Source organism: Canis lupus, chromosome 20 (genome assembly GCF_048164855.1).
Source record: "Canis lupus baileyi chromosome 20, mCanLup2.hap1, whole genome shotgun sequence".
NCBI lineage: Eukaryota > Metazoa > Chordata > Mammalia > Carnivora > Canidae > Canis > Canis lupus.
In genome coordinates, this window is record NC_132857.1 from 40,430,605 (window position 1) to 40,449,312 (window position 18,708).

Consider the following 18,708-nt stretch of genomic DNA (forward strand, 5'->3'; position numbering starts at 1 on the left):
TCCAGTCTTTTGCTTTGTAAATAAAATAGCATTGAATATCCTCCTGTATCTCTTTGCATGTATATGTAAGCATTCTATAAGATGAATGCCTGTAAGTAGAAAAGACTGAGTCAGTCATATGGACTTCAGATTTTGGTAGAGAATTGCAGTATCATTTTCCACAGAGGGAGCACAATTTATATTCCCAACTGTGTATATGAGTATGTATTGTTGAATAGTTAAATTGGACACTCAGGGTACTATATTATGATAAAACTATGTTTATCCTTACCTAAGATGGTTTTTTCAGGACCTCAAGAAGGTTTATTTTTCAGATATACTTCAGTATTCAAGTGTTTAAGAGTACTAATGGTAATAGCTCAGTAGCAGTAAATCAGTCAGTAATGAAACAAACATATCCCTTAAATTCTGGGAGTTCTTGACAACAAAACAAGCATAAGAAGCATATCTCTGTATATTTCATATCTTTTTAAATCGTAAGAAAATGCATCATTTTATATCAGAAGTCATAATCAGCATGTATGATGGATGATTCCCTTTTTTGGGGTGGAGGAGCTGAGTTATTGTGTGTTTAGCTATAAATGGAACAGTAAACTTCAGCATACGTAATCAAGTGCTGAGTAGTAATAAACTACAGATTTTAAAGTGTGATTGTGAACTTTTTTTAAAGATGTGTACTTGACACTCATTGTTTATTACTAAAAAATGAGGTGCACTGTTAAGCCCATATACTGTACCATTTGTATAGATGTTGAATGATAGCATCTAGTTCTCTGTCTCAGCATTTCCTAAAGTGTGTCCCTGAAATGATAATAGATGACAAAAGGATTCAACCATCAGCTAAATTGGGAAAAGCTGGTGTAAGTCAAATAGTTTTCTTTTTAATACTTCATCTCAGACTCTTTATTATTGTACTTTATATTATATAAATCTCTAAGAATATATGCCGCATTAAAAAAAATTTGACCTCCTGAACCGTCTTTTCACAGAGCAGACCTTATGTAGTAGGAACCACTAATGCTTGAGTTCCCCTTATTGCATTAATAAGAACTAATGGTACAGCCTCTGTTGAATATGTTGAGTGACACTTTATCAAGAGATAGGCTCTTTAATTGCAGGACAGCATTATTAATTCTAACATAGAATTTACTAGCCTAGAATTTCCATGAGTCTGTAATCCTAATTATATACAATATGGTTTTATCTTTTTTTTTTTTTTCAATCTGCAATGTGGACTCAATATCATGACCCTGAGAACAAGGGTGTCATGCTCCACTACTGACAACCAGCCAGCCGCCCCTGTTTTCTTTTTATGCACCCAAATTAATTCTGTATAAATGGTTCATCTACTTGGTATAATGCTTCCCTTCATTTTTTTCCTTCAACTAAATAAAAGCATGCCTGGAGTGATATTTCAAAATTTGATACAAACATTGGTAGTTCAAGGTGAAAATAAAATGAAGAACTTAGGTTGTGGTTAGGACAATTGCTAGAAAAAAAGGAAAGCAACAAGGAAGTATCCTTAAAAAATACTCAGTTATTTTCAGTGCTAAGCCAAACCAAAAGAGCAACACAAATCTTAAAACTATTTTAGTTTTCATGAGGGTGAGATATTTTTGCTTTAGTGGCAGACTCACAGGTTGGCTTATCACTTTCTTAAAAGCCTTTGTTGTGAAATATCATCCTACAGTTTAATAAAGCTATTTCCTTTGTTAGCTAAGGATCATCACAAAACTATAAGAACTCTTTTGAGTTTTATAAAAAACGTTAATGAAATAGAAGCTATATATCTGAAGTTGAATAATATCTGTAAGCAAATCTTGAAAATAGCATAGAGCACTTAGAAAGTTTTATTTTTATATGTTTGGATTTTTAATACTTGAGGGTAAACTTTAGGAATTCTCCTTAATTGCTTTATTGTGTCTCAGTCTGTCTTAAGCTTTTGTCCTTGTGCCTAATCTCTCATGCCTATATTTTCTTTGGTTGTTTTACTTTTTTAATACGAAAATGTATATTTTCTTTTTTTCCTTTTTAGGGGCTGCTTTCTTACCTCATCGTTGATAGGCACACTTGCACTAAGCCTTACAATACCTCTATCCATAATAGCTGACATGTGTATGCAAAAGGTAAGGCAAACTCTTAAGACATTTTAGATGAATTTTTTTTTTTTTCAGAGAGCATGATTTAGGGGAGAGGGGCCAACAGAGAGGGAGAAAGAATCTCAAGTAGACTTGCCGCTGAGTGTGCAGCCCCACACGGGACTCAATCTCTAGGCCCTGAGATCATAACCTAAGCCAAAATCAAAAGTCAGATGTTTAACCCACTGAGTCAGGTTCTCATATTTTAAGATTGATTGATTTAAAAGATTTCATTTATTTATTCGTGAGAGACACAGAGAGAGATGCAAAGACACAGGCAGAGGGAGAAGCATGGAGCTCCCTGCATGGAGCCTGACGTGGGACTCAATCCCGGGACTCCAGGATCATGCCCTAGGCTGAAGGCAGCACCAAACCACTGAGCTACCGGGGCTGCCCTAGATGAATTTTTTAAATGGAGATAATGAAAGTTAGGGCATGTAATTAAATTACAAGCATTGCAACCATGAATAATTTGATGCCTGCTCTGCCTCTCTAATTTGCTTTACTATTTAGAGATATAAAAAGTACCAAAGAAATGGATAGTCTTACATTTTTAGCTTTTTTTCCCCTTAATTTCTAAGTTAAGGACAGTATCTTTATATGTATGTAGTTCTCCAGTATTGGAGCTGATTATTCCACATGTTCATTGGTAAGTCAGTGGTATAGAATAGGGGATAGGATATATTTTATTATGTAAGTAGTGGTGTTTTAATTTTGTAAGATAATTCCAAAGAGTCCTTAATACCACAATACTGTTATAGATAGGAGCAGCACAGGAATAAGGTTTCTCAGCAAAAGCCCATTTCTGTCTGAACTTTGTAGGGAAGGTTTTCTGTCCCTCTTCTATGATGTCCTTGTCTGGATGCGGGATTTTTATGATAAATAGTGGCAGTGGTAATATAGCAGAACAGAGAACCCTTCTCCACATCTGAAGGATGGAGTTTCTTTAGTGCTTCTGTGTGTAACTGAAAGAGGCAAGCCATATGTACACTACTAAAGAGGCAAGCCATATGTACACTACTAAAAGATGTTGGGTAGTCATTTATCACTCAGCTCAAAGTTTACAAACTTTTTTTTTTTTTTTTTTTTTAGTTTTTTTGGCGTTCTTGTTTTTTGTTTTGAGAGGGAAAGAACAAGAACAGGGTAGGGCAGAGGGAGAGAGAATCTTAAACAGGCTCCACACCCAGTTGGAGCCTGACACAGGTCTTGATCTTGACATGGGACTACGGGGCTCAGTGACAGCCCTGAGATTATGACCTAAGCCAAAACCAAGAGTCTTAATTGACTGAGACAGCCAGGCTCCCCTCAACTCCCAAGTATTAAGTAACAGATTTGGGGGTGGGGTGTGGTTTGGTTGAATAAAATATGAAGAGGAAATGCTTGAAAGCCCAAAGGCTTATAATGTAGAGAAGTTATAATCCGATTTTTAAAGCTGTTTTTCTTTAGATCTTTGTGCAGTTCTTAGGATAAAGGCAAAGTACTCTCAGTGATATGTAATCTCTTTATTTAAAAAACCATTCTATGCTGATATTTACTTTGTTTCATGGCTCAGTAAATTCTTATTTATTTGTCATGGTTAAAAACAGAGAACTCCTTAATTGAGAATTATCTTATGTACCATACATTATTAAAGAGTATGAATATTATAAATGTACATAACACTAAAGTTATACATCATTAGATTCTTTAAAGATTTAAGTAATATCTAGGTCCTTCTACATCTCAGATCTTGAATATCAACCAAACTTGATCTTGTGAAACTGGGAAGTGCTGTTATTAGAGAATTTTGGTAGATTGCTTTGTAAATGAACTTTTCTGTACTGATATTTTGAAAACATCAGCTTTTACAGATTTGAAAAATAAAGATTTAAGGATTTATTTTAGGATTTTTTTTTAAAAACTGCCACAGGTCATCTAATTTTATTAAATAATTATGTAACTTCTTTATTTATTTATTTATTTTTATTTATTTATTTATGATAGTCATACAGAGAGAGAGAGAGAGGCAGAGACACAGGCAGAAGGAGAAGCAGGCTCCATGCACTGGGAGCCCGACGTGGGACTCGATCCCGGGTCTCCAGGATCGCGCCCTGGGCCAAAGGCAGGCGCCAAACCGCTGCGCCACCCAGGGATCCCTGTAACTTCTTTAATCAAATATTTTAAGATAGGGTGAAACACAAGAAAAGGGAAAATGAAAATAAATGATTCATTGATTAAAAAACATAACTAGGGATCCCTGGGTGGCTCAGCGGTTTAGCCCCTGCCTTCGGTCTAGGGTGTGATCCTGGAGTCCCAGGATCGAGTCCCACATAGGGCTCCCTGCATGGAGCCTGCTTCTCCCTCTGCCTGTGTCTCTGCCTCTCTCTCACACATCTCTGTGTTTCTCATGAATAAATAAATAAAATCTTAAAAAAAAATTAAAAAACATAACTAGTCTTTTCTTGAATGTCTTCACATCTAGAATTAGACAACCAGTTAAGTAGTTTGGGCCTTTGGTGGGTAGGAATCAAGGGTAGGAAGATACCTTCTGGGAAGAGTGGCAGGATGTGTTCCAGATGTGTAATAGAAACAGGAGAGGGACGCCTGGTTGGCTCAGTAGGTTAAGCAGCTACCTTCGGCTCAAGTCATGATTCCATTGTCCTGGGATCCAGCCCCCAACATGAATCGCTTCTCAGCAGGGAGTCTGCTTCTCCCTCTCCCTCTGCTCCTCATCCCCCAGCCCTTTTTGTGCGTACTTGTGCACATGCTCTCTCTCTCAAATAAATAGTAAAAGCTTAAAACAGAGGAGAAATCTACTTTCATGGTTTTTTTTTTAATTCTAATATAACTTCTGAAATTTTAGCATGTATCAGCATCTTTTATTGTGCTTAAAATAAATTAACCTATTTATAATTGATATATAATAAGAACCTCTGATTATATTCAGATTTATATTCAGATATATTCAGGTTTTAGGTATTCTTTGTAATATAGACAATATTTAATTCATTTTAAAAATTGTCTTCATACCTTGTTGGAAATCAAATTAGAAGTTTTTTATTATATAGCAACACATAAATAACTGCATTGTTAAAGGTGAACTTTGCTTTTAAAAGTCAGCTAGGAAAAAAAATAAAAAAATAAAAGTCAGCTAGGGTTTTACCTACCTTTACAAAGTTTGCTTTTACTCAGCTATAAAATAGGGTTTTAGTTAATATTCATGAAACTATCCTTGTCAATCGTATCAACATTTTTTAAAAAAGATTTTATTAATTTATCATGAGAGACATAGAGAGAGAGGCGGAGACATAGGCAGAGAGAGCCTGATGTGGAACTCCATCCCGGGACACCGGGATCACAACCTGAGCCGAAGGCAGACGATCAACCACTAAGCCACCCAGGTGTCCCTATTTCTACATTTTTAAATCATTAGTCATAAGTTTTCATACTTTTTTCTGGTCTTGGGTCATTTAAATGCATCATGGCTTTCCTAGATTATAAATATTCTGGCAAATATTCCAAGAGTATGGTATACCAGTAATCTGATAACAGTGTGAAGGCTTTTTAGTTTCTTTTACTGACTGCTCTGTGTGTATATCATACAAGCAGGACCTGCATGTTAAAAGTTGTCAGTGATTATTCTTGTGTTATGCATTGTAAGTCCCTCATAAAAAATATTTTCATAAAACCCCTTTACTCTGACTAATGGTGATATGAAATGGAGTAGTATATGTTTCCCACCAGAGGGAGTCTTGCCTGTGATTATAAACCTCACTTTTTTTTTAAACACTTAAAAGGGCAAGCATAGTTTTTCTTTCCTATTTTAAAGATAGGAGTTACTTTCATCACTATTCGAAAGCACATCACACCAGTGGGTTGCAGTAAGTCAATCAGTGCAGCCTTCTTTGACAATTATTTTTTTGATCCTTTGTTGAATCTTAATGGTAAAGGTAAACTCATGAAAAGAAAGAATTTTTTTTTTTTTTTTTACTTTATGGCATCTCATGATTTTTAATTTTCTTGACAACCCTGATAAATGATGGATTGATGATGTCTGAGGGGCTCTTTACCACTGAGGCTCTCTGCTTGCTACTTGTCTTCTCTGGTTCACATTTCTTAGTAAAAGTATTTCTATTTGTCATCTTTATTTTATTTAGCCATGATTTGCTTTTGAAATTTTTCATTTGTTACTACAGAAACAAACTAGTTTTAAACTACTACAGAATTATAATTTGTTGCAAATTATTAATAAAAGGTTTGTAAAAGTTGCACTTAGAGTTTATCTGTTTTTGATGCAGTCTTCAAGAAGGAACTGTAACATAGCACAACATATCACAGCATATTCTAAAATAACTTTTAAAATGTGAGTTTTTAAAAACTTGAAAGGAGGATTTACTTGAATCAGCAGTAATCACTAAAGAAAAAATGGACAAAATGATGTGGAAGACAAAATGTTTTATAATTCTGCTCCTGGATGTACTATGCCTAATAAATGAAGAGCATGCCTCCTGGCTTTCCTTTAGGCCCTTTTCTTTTTTTTAACAGATTGATTGATTGATTGATTATTTATTTATTTATGAGAGAGAGAGAGAGAGAGAGAGAGAGCATGCTCAAGGGGCAGAGGGAGAAGAAGAAGCCGACTTGCTGCTGAGCAGAGAGCCCAATGCAGGACCTTGATCCTAGGACCCTGAGGCCATAACCTGAGCAGAAGGCAGAGGCTTAATCGACCGAGCCCCTCAGGCACCTGGGCCCTTTTCCAAGTCATATTTTTGTTGGGAATTTAAGAAAGTGGAGTCATATGTTGTAGTTCTGAATCCTCATATTTGATAATAATGCACTTAATATACTGCCAGTGCTTAATATTATCTTCTTGGTGTTTTTAACTTAACCTATGTTTTCATAAATGGAAAACTTACATTAAAGGAGAAAATTGTCTCAATAATTGTGGGCTGTTTTTGTTTTTCTATCTTTTATTTTTAGGTGCAGTTTTCTTGGTTATTTTTTGCAGGCGCTATCCCTGTATTTTTTTCATTTTTTATTGCAACTCTCTTATGCCATTATAATAATTGGGATCCTGTGATGGTAGGAATCAGAAGAATATTTGCCTTTATATGCAGGAAACATCGAATTCAGAGGTAGGCTTGGTTCTAATATAAGTTTTAAAAAGTATATTCCTTGCAAAATAAACTGGAAATCATATGCTGGCCTAATTTTCATATGTGAGGAATTATTGAAATACTATAATTTATATATGTACTATAAAATTATGTATCTATGTACTGTAAAATTAAACTAAGTTGTTCAGACCCTTTGGGTGGTAAGACAGTTTCTTCACAACTACTTTAAAAAAATGTTTTGATGCACAGGTTAAACCAAAGTGCTTACTATTTTGTGATAATGAATTTAAATGTAGAAAACTTTCACTGGTATGAATAAAATTTATAATAAAATAATGATAACACTGCCTCAGATTCTTTCAGTTTCTTTCTTAAGAGGGAAAGATTTTTATGTTTACATCCTACTGAAAAAGAACTTGGGGCAAGTTTTTGGGAAGTCTTAATCTTAGTTCTGACCTCACAGATTCAGCCAATGAAATAGATAATTTTTAAGGATTCCTTTCAGTTCTAAAGCTGTCTTTAACTATTGTCTTAAAAAAAATTTTTTTTAAGGGTTCCAGAAGACAGTGAACAGTGTGAGAGTCTCATTCCTATGCACGGTGTTTCTCAGGAGGATGGAGCTAGTTAGCTGTTGTCTGTAGTCCAGGTTTGTATGTCAGCTAGTATTATTATTGAATAAGGCTCTTTATTCCTGTAATGCTCAAATACAGAATTGATTTTCCATAATTAGCTTTTTCAGAGGCAATATAGTCTAGAGGTATGGAACAAGCTCTGGAGTCAAACTGCCTGAGTTCCAACTCTAGCTTCTCCATGTACTAGCTGTGTGACTTTATGCAGCGTTCTTAACCTGTGTGTGCGTCAGTTTTCCTATCTGCGAAATGGGGTTACAGTAGTCTCTCTCTCTTAAGATTATTGTAAGTATTAAATACTTGGTAAATTTATATTGTGCAATTGAAGTGATCCCAAGTTTAACTCGTCATGCTGAGAATCATTTTACGTAATGATATACTTTAGAAAATTTTTTTCCTCTAGCATAGAAGTAAAAAATAAATGTATATTTTAAGATTTTTATTTATTTATTCATGAGAGACACAGAGAGAGAGGCAGAGACATAGGCAGAGGGAGAAGCAGGCTGCCTGAGGGGAGCCTGTGACTATGCTTTTCAACTTAATGTTTCAGGAATATTCCCCATTCTTGAAAAATTTTAAGAAATACTTTATATTTCTGACATGACAAATGAGTATATGATATTTTATCTTTCACTAAATGAATGTTTAAAATACATCTGACATATATATTTGGCATGTATTAAAGTGGTTATGTATTAGAATCAGAGGTTACAGTAAATTACTGAAATTTGAGAGATTCAGGTCCCTTTCTTCTGAGATAACTTTAGGTGGTTTATATTGAAATATTTCCTGATTGCAACTGGGCTTCCCTTCCTCACCTAGAACATTGAACAACTCCTCTCAACTCCTCACACTCAAATTAGTCTTTGAGGCTTAAATGTCATTGTCTTCATGGCAAACTCACCTCTAACCTAGGGCTAATTGTCTTCGTTTCATGTGTTTCTTTGGTAATTTTTTATTCTAGCTTTCATTGTTGTGATGATTTTACATGCACATAGTTGAGAGAGAATTCTACAAGATTTCTTGTTGTACAAAGCAGCTGTCACTGCCTGTCCTACTTTCGTTCTTGTCCTACTCTAAGGAATCATTTTAAATTCGTAGTCAGTTGTTACTGATCTGTGTTCCCCACCCCCATGCCACACATAGTCTCTATAAGTACCCTGCTTCTACTTCTGTATCTTGATTTCTGAGTTTGAGGCATCATCGGTCAGTTTTTCCACTCTCATTGATAAGGATAGATTACTTTCAAGTTTCCCTCTTCTCTGTCCCCACCTCACTTGCCTGCCTTCCCACCTCCTCCTAATTCCAGTGTAGTTATTGCATAATTCTGGATAGATCTATAAGTAGTGCTAACGGTGTTATGACTATATAAATGTTACTTTTATCTAAATCCTGTTGGATGGTGCCTGGCATTTCCCCAGTCCAGAGACCCTCTATTTATCCTTCTTAGAGAATACACTTCACATCTTCTGGGATGGAGAAGAGACACTTGACCAGCTGGGAAAAGTAAAGCATCTGAACGTCTAACTGCTTTTTCTATAACCCATTCTAATTTTCCTGTTTTTAGTTGTTTCTTCACCCGTCCTTTGAGAGATATCTGGTTGGCTGTTGTATTCTTATGTGTCGTTTTTCTTTTTGTGTGATTTATTCCTTTAGAAAAATCCCTTTATTGTCCATTTACTGTGTTTTGGGGACAGAGTAGAACTAAATATGTTTACTTGCCATCTTCAAATTAAAAATACATATAGTTATTCTTTAAAGCTTTTTAGTACTGTAATTTATGCATGCTGTCCCCAGCATGCCATGCCTTATTCTCATATTCACACTCATACCATACCATCCCCACTTAGGCAAGGACTCTATGCTTTTGGAAGTGAGAGCTGGATAAAGGGGAAAAGTGAAGATGGACTGCAATAGCATGTAAAGGGTGTGGCAAGAGTCTTTGTCTCCATGGGGTAATGGTGGGGTATGCCATGAATGAAACTGTTACTGTGCAGTCTTTAAGCAGTGTTGTCTTTCAGCCTTTGACATTAGTATGAAACTCACTTCCATGGGTTCTTAGTACTTCTAGTTCCAGTATCCAGTTGTTAAGAATATAAACTGTATTTGATACATATTTCAATGTCGAGATTATTTGCTTTTGCAATACAAACTATAGATAATTAAAGCTATGATAGTTGTAAACTAATGCTGATTTTGTGTTTGTTTTTATTTTTAGCTTGATAATGGAACATTATGCAGCGAAGAGACAATCTCTGGCGTTTTTGTAGAAAATATTTCAGTGCCTAGTCTGAAAAATAATGGTTTCAGTTCTTTGGAACTCTAAAATATATTTTCTTCATATCTGTTTTCTTCATTTCATAATGAAGTACTTTGCTACGTAGCCGTGTACATATCACTACAGTTATAGGAAGTTCCAATCCACAGTCCCTGTAATGACCAACCTGCCTTACACATCTCAAGGAATTCAGCTGATGAAATAATTTGAACTAATCAAGGAATAAAATTCTAATGTTCTGCAGACTATTTTCACATATTATTTGTTAAATGCTGGACTATATTATGAAAATGTTTTCAAGAAATCATTTAAATGTATAGATCAGTGTTTCTTAACAGATTAAATGATAAAATAAGCTACCTATAATAGGTACAGATTATATTTTTGAGTTTTGTAGAGTATTGCAAATTAATAATACAGAACAAGTGTTTAATTTTATGTAGGTGTGTCCATGTAAATTTAGTGGGACTTTAAAAAGAATATTTGAAAAGCATCTGTTTCACTTACACTACATAAATTGTATTATCCTTTCATAGCATTAGGTGCCTTGTATTTTAAATCTGTGACACACTATGACAAATTTTTAAAGGGGAAGTATTATGTAAAATGAAGAATTATGTATTTCTAAAGACTGTATTGCTGTAAATTTAATTGATAAAGCTCTGCTTAATTTAGAGTTTGAAGAACTATTCTCTCTTCAATTAAGACATTTTCATAATGGAATGATTTAAATTGAAGTGATAAAGAGTATTATTAAAATAAAATGTTTATATATATATGTATTTGTGTATGACACATCTATTAATTGGTTTCCATTTTTTTTTCATACATAAATGTGCCAAATTACTCTAGAACTGGATGCCTCTAGTTTTCCTAAATAAATGTTTAATGGCTAAAATACCAAAGAAAGCAAAAAAATTCTACTTTAAGATTTTCATTTAAATTTTTTCTCTACCTAGCTTAAATTAAATATAAAATACTTTTTTTTTTTAAGATTTTATTTATTTATTCATGAGAGAGACAGAGAGAGAGGCAGAGACACAGGCAGAGGAAGAAGCAGGCTCCATGCAGGGAACCCAACGTGAGCCTCGATCCCGGGGCTCCAGGATCATGCCCTGGACTGAGGGCAGGAGCTATAAACCACTGAGTAACCCAGGCTGCCCAATATAAAATACTCTTAATAACAACTCTTAAACTTTTATATGTACTTATTACACAATTCCTCTATTTACTGCAGGCATCAATGGATGAATATATCTCAGGATGCATATAGAGTTTTGATGAATTACCCATTTCCTTTTCAAGTTACGTGAGCACAGTTCATTTCTCTTCAAAATTTTCTGACAGATTTGACTTTTTAAATTCTCTTTGCAGTATTTAGCTTCAGTTTGTCTTACTCACATTCTTAAAGTTGCTTTGGTGTGACCATGAGTCTAAAATGGAGTTTAGCCATCTTTTTGCTTGTCCTGAGAACTTCTATATTAATTTAAAAGTCTGTTTTTTTATGATAATAAGTTTAAAAAACAAACAGCCATTCTTCTATTTGGTGCCACCAGTAATTCTTGTTAAGCTAAAAGTAATAATGATTTTGTTACCTTGACTCCTGGGAAAGGCATGCAAAGAATGTGGACTTCTAAGGAATTTTTTCTTAAAAAGAACTTAAGTAACATTTCAATTGCTCAGAGACAAATTTCAGTTGTGGTTTATTATCTGGATACCTTTCTGTTTTTGCTGTTGACAGCTCATCAAAACCTTCTGCAAGTTCCATGGTAAAGTAGCTGTAACAGTGAAAGTAGAATTCAACCTTTAAATTATTGTGTAAAAATGGTAGGAGACGAGGTTGAACTCAGGGTTTTTTGGTTGTTCATATTCTCTGTGTTCATACAGATCATGTGTTGTCACTCAGGACTCAACCATAGTTACCGCATAGATCGTGCAGAGGACTTCTTCCACTAGGCTGCTGGTTTCTATCTAAGAACAACCACTGTGGAGGAAAGGATCATTGAATTAACTGGAATTATGAATTATTGCTGCTTTGCTCACCTCCCTGTTAATTTCAGGTTTTATTTGAATGATTTTTGTTTGTTTGAATGTTGCAGCCATGAAGTAAGTGTAAGCAATTGACTTCTTTTCTGCACCTTTGTAGTTAAGGGTTCATCTTCTCAAGAAATAAAGTTGTGGATTACTCCCATTCTGTGATTTCCCAGAAATGTAGGTATCAAGGCTCTCGGATCACAGCAACCACAATGCCAGCCTTTGGAAATGTTGGGAGGGTTACATTCCCCTAACTACTCATGTCCTTCCTCTGTTAGAACAGTGTTGGCCCACAGTCCTATATTTCTGAATCTTAAGACCAAATAGTGATTTCTGATAGCTGCTTTCTCTCTTCTACTTTTCTTCCCAAATGTAATTTAAATCCCACTATTGAATAATACTTCAAATTATGACCGTAATTGAAGGAAGATGGTTGATTTGTCAGACTTTATGTTTGATGAATCAGACTCTACTAAAACAAAACTAAAAATGAAGCAGCCCTACAAGTGCTTAGATGAATGCTTTTTGGAACTCAGAAAAACTATAGGTGTATGCAGTGCATCTATACTTACTCGTTTAAGTAAATTTTGAGTTTTTAAGGAATTGATATATTGGTTTCTCTCAGCCTAGCTTAATTAATTCCTTACATTAAACTGATTCTCCCCTGGTAGCTGGTGAGTAAAGTTTATTGTTTCTATAGAAGTGAGCTCACAAGGTTAAATGTGAATGTTCCCAAAGGTATACAGCCTTGTTTCAGGAAGAATGCTAATAACCCCATTACAATCAATCATGCAGAGCCAATTTGACGTTGCAAGGTATGACTTCTCTGGAAGCCAAGGGTTTTCATAAGTCAGTATAGTAAGGTATGTAGCACTAATCCTTAGTGTGCTGGTTGAAGAGACAAAATATCTTTAAAGAAGGATAAAGTAGGAATTAATTAGAAAATGTTTTTTTCCAGAATCATACTAGCAAATAAACGTTATTTTTATTTTTTTATTTTTTTAATTTTTTTAATTTTTATTTATTTATGATAGAGAGGGAGAAGCAGAGACACAGGCAGAGGGAGAAGCAGGCTCCCTGCACCGGGAGCCCGATGTGGGATTCGATCCTGGGTCTCCAGGATCGCGCCCTGGGCCAAAGGCAGGCGCCAAACCACCGCGCCACCCAGGGATCCCCATTATTTTTATTTTAAGCAAGTTTAGTTGTTATAATCCTGCTCCATTTCTCCCTCCATTCCTTTTGAAATATTCTTTATTACTAAATAATATTTTAGGAAGAATTCACAGAAATACATAAATAGTATTTATGATATCTGCAGATGTAATTTATATACCTAACGTGTTTTTTTTTTTTTAATGGTGACATGGCTAATATAAGACTTTCAGTTTACAGAATTAGAAATTAGGGTTCTGTTTTATTAGTATGTCTGTAGTGTACCAAAAATTTCATTTAGATAAATTGAGGTATATTTTTTTACATAGACTTGGAAATTTTGACTGCTCCCCCATTTCCTTTTTTAAATTGTATCAGCCTCATCTGCCTCTACAAAAGTTTTGTTTTGTTGTTCATATATGGTATGTACACAGGAAATGTCCCTTTAAATCTTAAGAGCTTTAAAGAAACTGGGGGCAGAAGAGCAGTTCATTATAAATTAGAAGCAAATAATGACTGTTGTGAAATTTACTGTTAACACGAAGCTTTTCTGTTTTGCCATCAGGCATTAAGATTGAAATGTTTACTTTAACCCTTAGTAGATGATCTTTTCATTCTGATTTTTGGTTATATAGAAAAATTGTGATTTATTTTAATGTCATTATATTTAATTTTTTAAAAAGATTTATTTATTCATTTGAGAGACAGAGTGCAAGTAGGGAAGTGGGGGGAGAGGAGGAAAGGGCAGAGGAGGATGGAGGATCTCAAGCAGGCTCCATGTTGAGCATGGAGCCCAAGGCAGGGCTTGATCTCGGGACGCTGAAAGCACAACCCCAGCTGAAACTAAGTCAGTTTCTTAACTGACTGCACCACCCAGGCATCCCATGTCATTGCATTTAAAACAAAGCTTTCCCATAAAATTTCTCATGTGCAATATACATTAACTATTGGAGTGTCAAACAATGAAATCATTGACATATTCTTTTTTTTTTATTGACATATTCTTAATTTTTTTTTATTTTATTTATTTATGATAGGCACACAGTGAGAGAGAGAGGCAGAGACACAGGCAGAGGGAGAAGCAGGCTCCATGCACCGGGAGCCTGACGTGGGATTCGATCCCGGGTCTCCAGGATCACGCCCTGGGCCACAAAGGCAGGCGCCAAACCGCTGCGCCACCCAGGGATCTCTCATTGACATATTCTTAAGGAAAAATTACTTATGGAAAGTAATTAGTATTCTCTGGTTAGGCATATTTGCTGAAATGCTAAAAATACCTAATGAAAACATTTTGAGTTTTTGGTAAGATGGCTATGATTTTTTTTTTTTTTTTTAATTTGGGAGTTTTCAATGGAGAAGTATGCAGATGAAGACATTTCCTGCCTGATATTTCAAAGTTGGAAAAGAAAAATTTCCAAATTGGAACTTTGGTAAGTACCTTTGACAAGGTATTCTATGAAATTTTTAGTTTTAAATTTTATAATGGTTTCATTTTTCAGTTACTTTTATTAACATTAACTTAGATTCTTATATACTAAGCCGTCAGTATTTCTCTGCTTGGTTTTTCTATATATAGTTTTAATTATAGCAAGTAATAATAAAGTCAGGCAGGTGAGAGTATTTATTAGTTTCAGTGGGTCCTTGAAAGGCAGATTTTCTGTTTCAAGAATCTTATTTTTGATACAAAGTGAAAACAGTTCTTGAGAATCTTACTACCAGTATTTGCTTATTTGGAACAGCTTTCACCTTTTTTTCCTTAGGAAAATATCCAGTGTCAGCTAAACCATGTAATATTAAAACAAATTTTAAGGCTATCCTTGTCTTAATTATTCTGGTATAAACGATAATAATATGTTTGTAATCGCTTGGTATAAGATTATTCTTTATATTCTTCAAATTAAACTTAGCCACTGCTAAAGAGCAGTGACTCTCACTGTGCATGTGTCAGATCACCTGTAGGGCTTGCTGCCGTCCCCAATGCATAGGTCTGGAGGGAGGCCTGGACTTGCATTTCAAATAAGTTTCCTAAGAATACATCTGGGACTGGTCCCAAAGCCACCCTTTGTGAATACTTATCCTGAGAAAAGAGCACTAACTTTGAATTTGGATTCTCCCCTTTACCCATTATCAAAATCGGGGAGGAATTACATAATCTGAAATAAGATAGTGAAGTCAGAAGTGCCCAGTCGTGTGTACCTGGGTGCTTTATAAATGCTGACTTCCTTGATTAGTACCCAAACACTCTTCTCAAGTGGAAAGTGAGGAGTTACATTAGTGCCTTCTAAATTCTTCCCAGCTCTCAAGTCCTGTGATTCTAGAAGTTCTCTAGTTCAAAAGAGAATGCCAAACACCTATATATATGTGGTACTTGATAGAGTAGTAATATCAGTAATACTCTGTAGACCATAGTTTGGTTTTGCTTTTGTAAGGGCTAAGCAGCTGGACTCCAAGAAGCTTTCAGTTAGATTTATAAAACAGCATTACAGAAGTTAAATTCTAGCACAGTCTGCATCCATGACCATTTTACAGAGCCTGAGTATATCAGATAAATGTGCTAACTTTTCTGAGTGACTGGCCTTATTAGAGTCTCACTACATTGCCTCCTATAATGCATGTTCAAAATATGTAGTTTTCATTACCTGCTTGATTTTTAGACAGCATTAAATAGGCTGCGAAACAAATCCAAGCTGAAATTGTAAGCATATGATTTTTATAGCACATAATTATTGAGTGTTTTATTTAAAAGTAGTCACTAGTGTATTCACTATTGTGAATTTATAATCTTAAAAGCTGGGATGCTTAATACTGAGCTAAAGTACTATTAGGTTTTCTCATCTTTTATTTCCATCTTGTTAAGGAAAATAATCACAACTAGGATCCTTCTTCCTCCACTATCTTAATCTGCTATACCATAAATATGGAGAAGAGCTTGTGTAACTAATTGGTTGGGGTTTGGAGACATAGGTAGAACTTGAATAAAGCATTTGCATCCATCCAGCATGGTCTCCCTAGATTATGGACTGCTGAGTGTCTGCAAAATGAGCCCAAGGGGCATGGGTTGGGAGGGCTTTCTCCACACAGTGGGTACTGGAACTGCATTTGAAACCCCTATTTTTGAAAACCCAAGCTAAAGAGGCTAGAAAGAATGCAGACAGGACATTGAAAATGTTAATTGCTTTTATTAGTATAACATGAAGTATGTGATAATGGCTTTCAAAAAACCATCAAGACAATACCCCGCGCCCTTCCTTTCCAGCTAGGGCCCGGCAGAATGGCTCCCGCAAAGAAGGGTGGCGAGAAGAAGAAGGGCCGTTCTGCCATCAACGAGGTAGTGACCAGAGAATACACCATCAACATTCACAAACGTATCCATGGAGTGGGTTTCAAGAAGCGTGCCCCTCGGGCACTCAAAGAGATCCGGAAATTTGCCATGAAGGAGATGGGAACTCCAGATGTGCGCATTGACACCAGGCTCAACAAAGCTGTCTGGGCCAAAGGAATAAGGAATGTTCCATACCGTATCCGTGTGCGGTTGTCCAGAAAACGTAACGAGGATGAAGATTCACCAAACAAGCTCTACACGCTGGTCACCTACGTACCTGTCACCACTTTCAAAAATCTACAGACTGTTAATGTGGATGAGAACTAATCGCTGATTGTCAAATAAAGGTATAAAACTGCAAAAAAAAAAAAAAAAACCATCAAGATATAGGGTAGGGTAAAGTTCAACTAGATACTCTAAAGTGGGTCTTAATCAGATATTTATGTGGGGGCAGGTATGTATATTTAGTTTTCATTTCTTCATAGTCATTCTGGTAAATTCTTGTGCAAGTTGGTTGACATCTGTGATATTTCCTATACTAAAATTTTATAGTATCTTCTTAATCCCTCTAGGCTAGTAAATTAAAGCTGAAGTTATTGAGTGTCAGCATATTGTGATTTGTATTTTTATGTAAGGCGAGAGTGCATCATTCTGATCAAGTTGCAACATTTAATTTTATATGATAGGTCTGTATTGAGCAATCAGGAGCTATGTGGAAATACTCCCAGGGAAGTAGTAGTTGGAATAGGAGTGATTTTCTATAAAAGATTCACTTACCAGACCCAGAAGGCCAGATAGAATGAAAGAGTACTTTAGAAAGATGAAATGTTTTTGATAAATTAAGAATACACTTTCTTAGTTATATTTTTCTTGGTGTGGATAATTTAATGTAGATTTTTACCTGAAATTTGTTATTTTAAACTTAGTAATTCTATTCCTCCATCTCTTTAATTAAATGAACATTTTAAGATCATGGAATATTTGAAATTAAATAATTATAGAATAATTATAAAATTAATTCTAATTACTGCTTATGTAACTAATTCTGATACAATATGGGGCCCAAATTATCCTGGTTTTGAAGACCATTTGAAACATTGCTTATTTTTATACTATATTTTTTGGGAGAGATGATAGATGACGAATTAGCCTAATGTAAAATAGGTGTGATTTCTTTTAATGCATTTTTTGTGTTAAAATTATTTGCATACTCACAGTGTGTGCCCTCTATTTCAGTAAAAATACATAGAATGTTTGAATCTTTTCTTGTGTAGACAGGTATTTGATTTCTAAAGCTTCCTTTTATTAAAACATTTCTACTCATTCTGTCATAACCTAAATCTCTAAATGTATCTCAGGTGTTTGATAAAATAGATCCTGCTGTGGAACAACATGGTTCAGCTTGGAGAGACCACACATTAAGTAGAGTGAGTTGCATCTTATGCACAGTCAGGTCTAAAGCCAACATAAAAGGTGAAATTTTAGAATAATCGGATTACTCTGGGGAAGGTTCCAGGCAGGAGACCTACATTCTGTCTCACCATAAAGCCCTTCCAGTGAGTTTTTCCTCCACATTTAGAACAACTCACTATTTTATTGAGTATAATAGCAGTCAGGGTTCCACCAATAAAATAAAAGCTATCCTTGAGTATTTTAAACAATTTAGGACAGAATTGATAGTTTAGGTATTAAAACAGTTGAGAGGACAAAGGACTGAGGCAACTCGTAAATTAGCAAGAGCAGGATGCCAGTGTGGTCCCTAGGCTGATGGGGCGAAGGGAGGAAGTGGGGCAAAGCCCAAGGCCAGGGTCACCCAGAGGAAGCCAAATCACAGCCAAGAGGAGGAAGCTTAGAGGTGATGCAGCTAGAGGCAAAGACGGCAAATACCCTGGTTTTTTGTCTTTCTGCCATTCATTCCCATTGTCAGGACTTGAAGCCAGCAACCAAAGGAGCTGGAAAACAGCTTTCAGGTGTCACCTCCTCAGAGTTGGAGAGGAGCGCATTGGTAAAAAGCACTGAGTGGCTAGCTTGCATTTGGTGGCCAAATTTTATGGAAAAC

General features: G+C 35.4%; 2 protein-coding genes across 7 annotated transcripts in view; both read left to right on the forward strand.

Moving 5' to 3' along the window:
* The window catches only part of SLC35F5 (solute carrier family 35 member F5), a 38,777-nt gene extending 27,854 nt beyond the window's left edge, over positions 1-10,923 (forward strand). For 5 of the 6 annotated variants that reach the window (XR_012013206.1, XM_072788970.1, XM_072788969.1 and 2 more), the window contains 4 exons: positions 2,036-2,126; positions 7,098-7,252; positions 7,787-7,880; positions 10,082-10,923. Coding sequence is in view for 4 of the 6 variants with exons in the window: in XM_072788970.1 (XP_072645071.1) it covers positions 2,036-2,126; positions 7,098-7,252; positions 7,787-7,862 (322 nt within the window). In the remaining 2 variants the exon portion in view is untranslated. Of the gene's footprint in view, positions 1-2,035; positions 2,127-7,097; positions 7,253-7,786; positions 7,881-10,081 lie in introns of those variants that run through there. The other variant, XR_012013205.1, reaches the window with a different exon arrangement.
* A 2,741-nt stretch (positions 10,924-13,664) lies between these two features.
* LOC140611891 (large ribosomal subunit protein eL31) lies at positions 13,665-17,025 on the forward strand. Its single transcript, XM_072788974.1, has one exon. The coding sequence runs from the start codon at positions 16,599-16,601 to the stop codon at positions 16,974-16,976; it is 378 nt and encodes a 125-aa protein (XP_072645075.1). The 5' UTR covers positions 13,665-16,598; the 3' UTR covers positions 16,977-17,025.
* Positions 17,026-18,708: the final 1,683 nt, after the last annotated feature.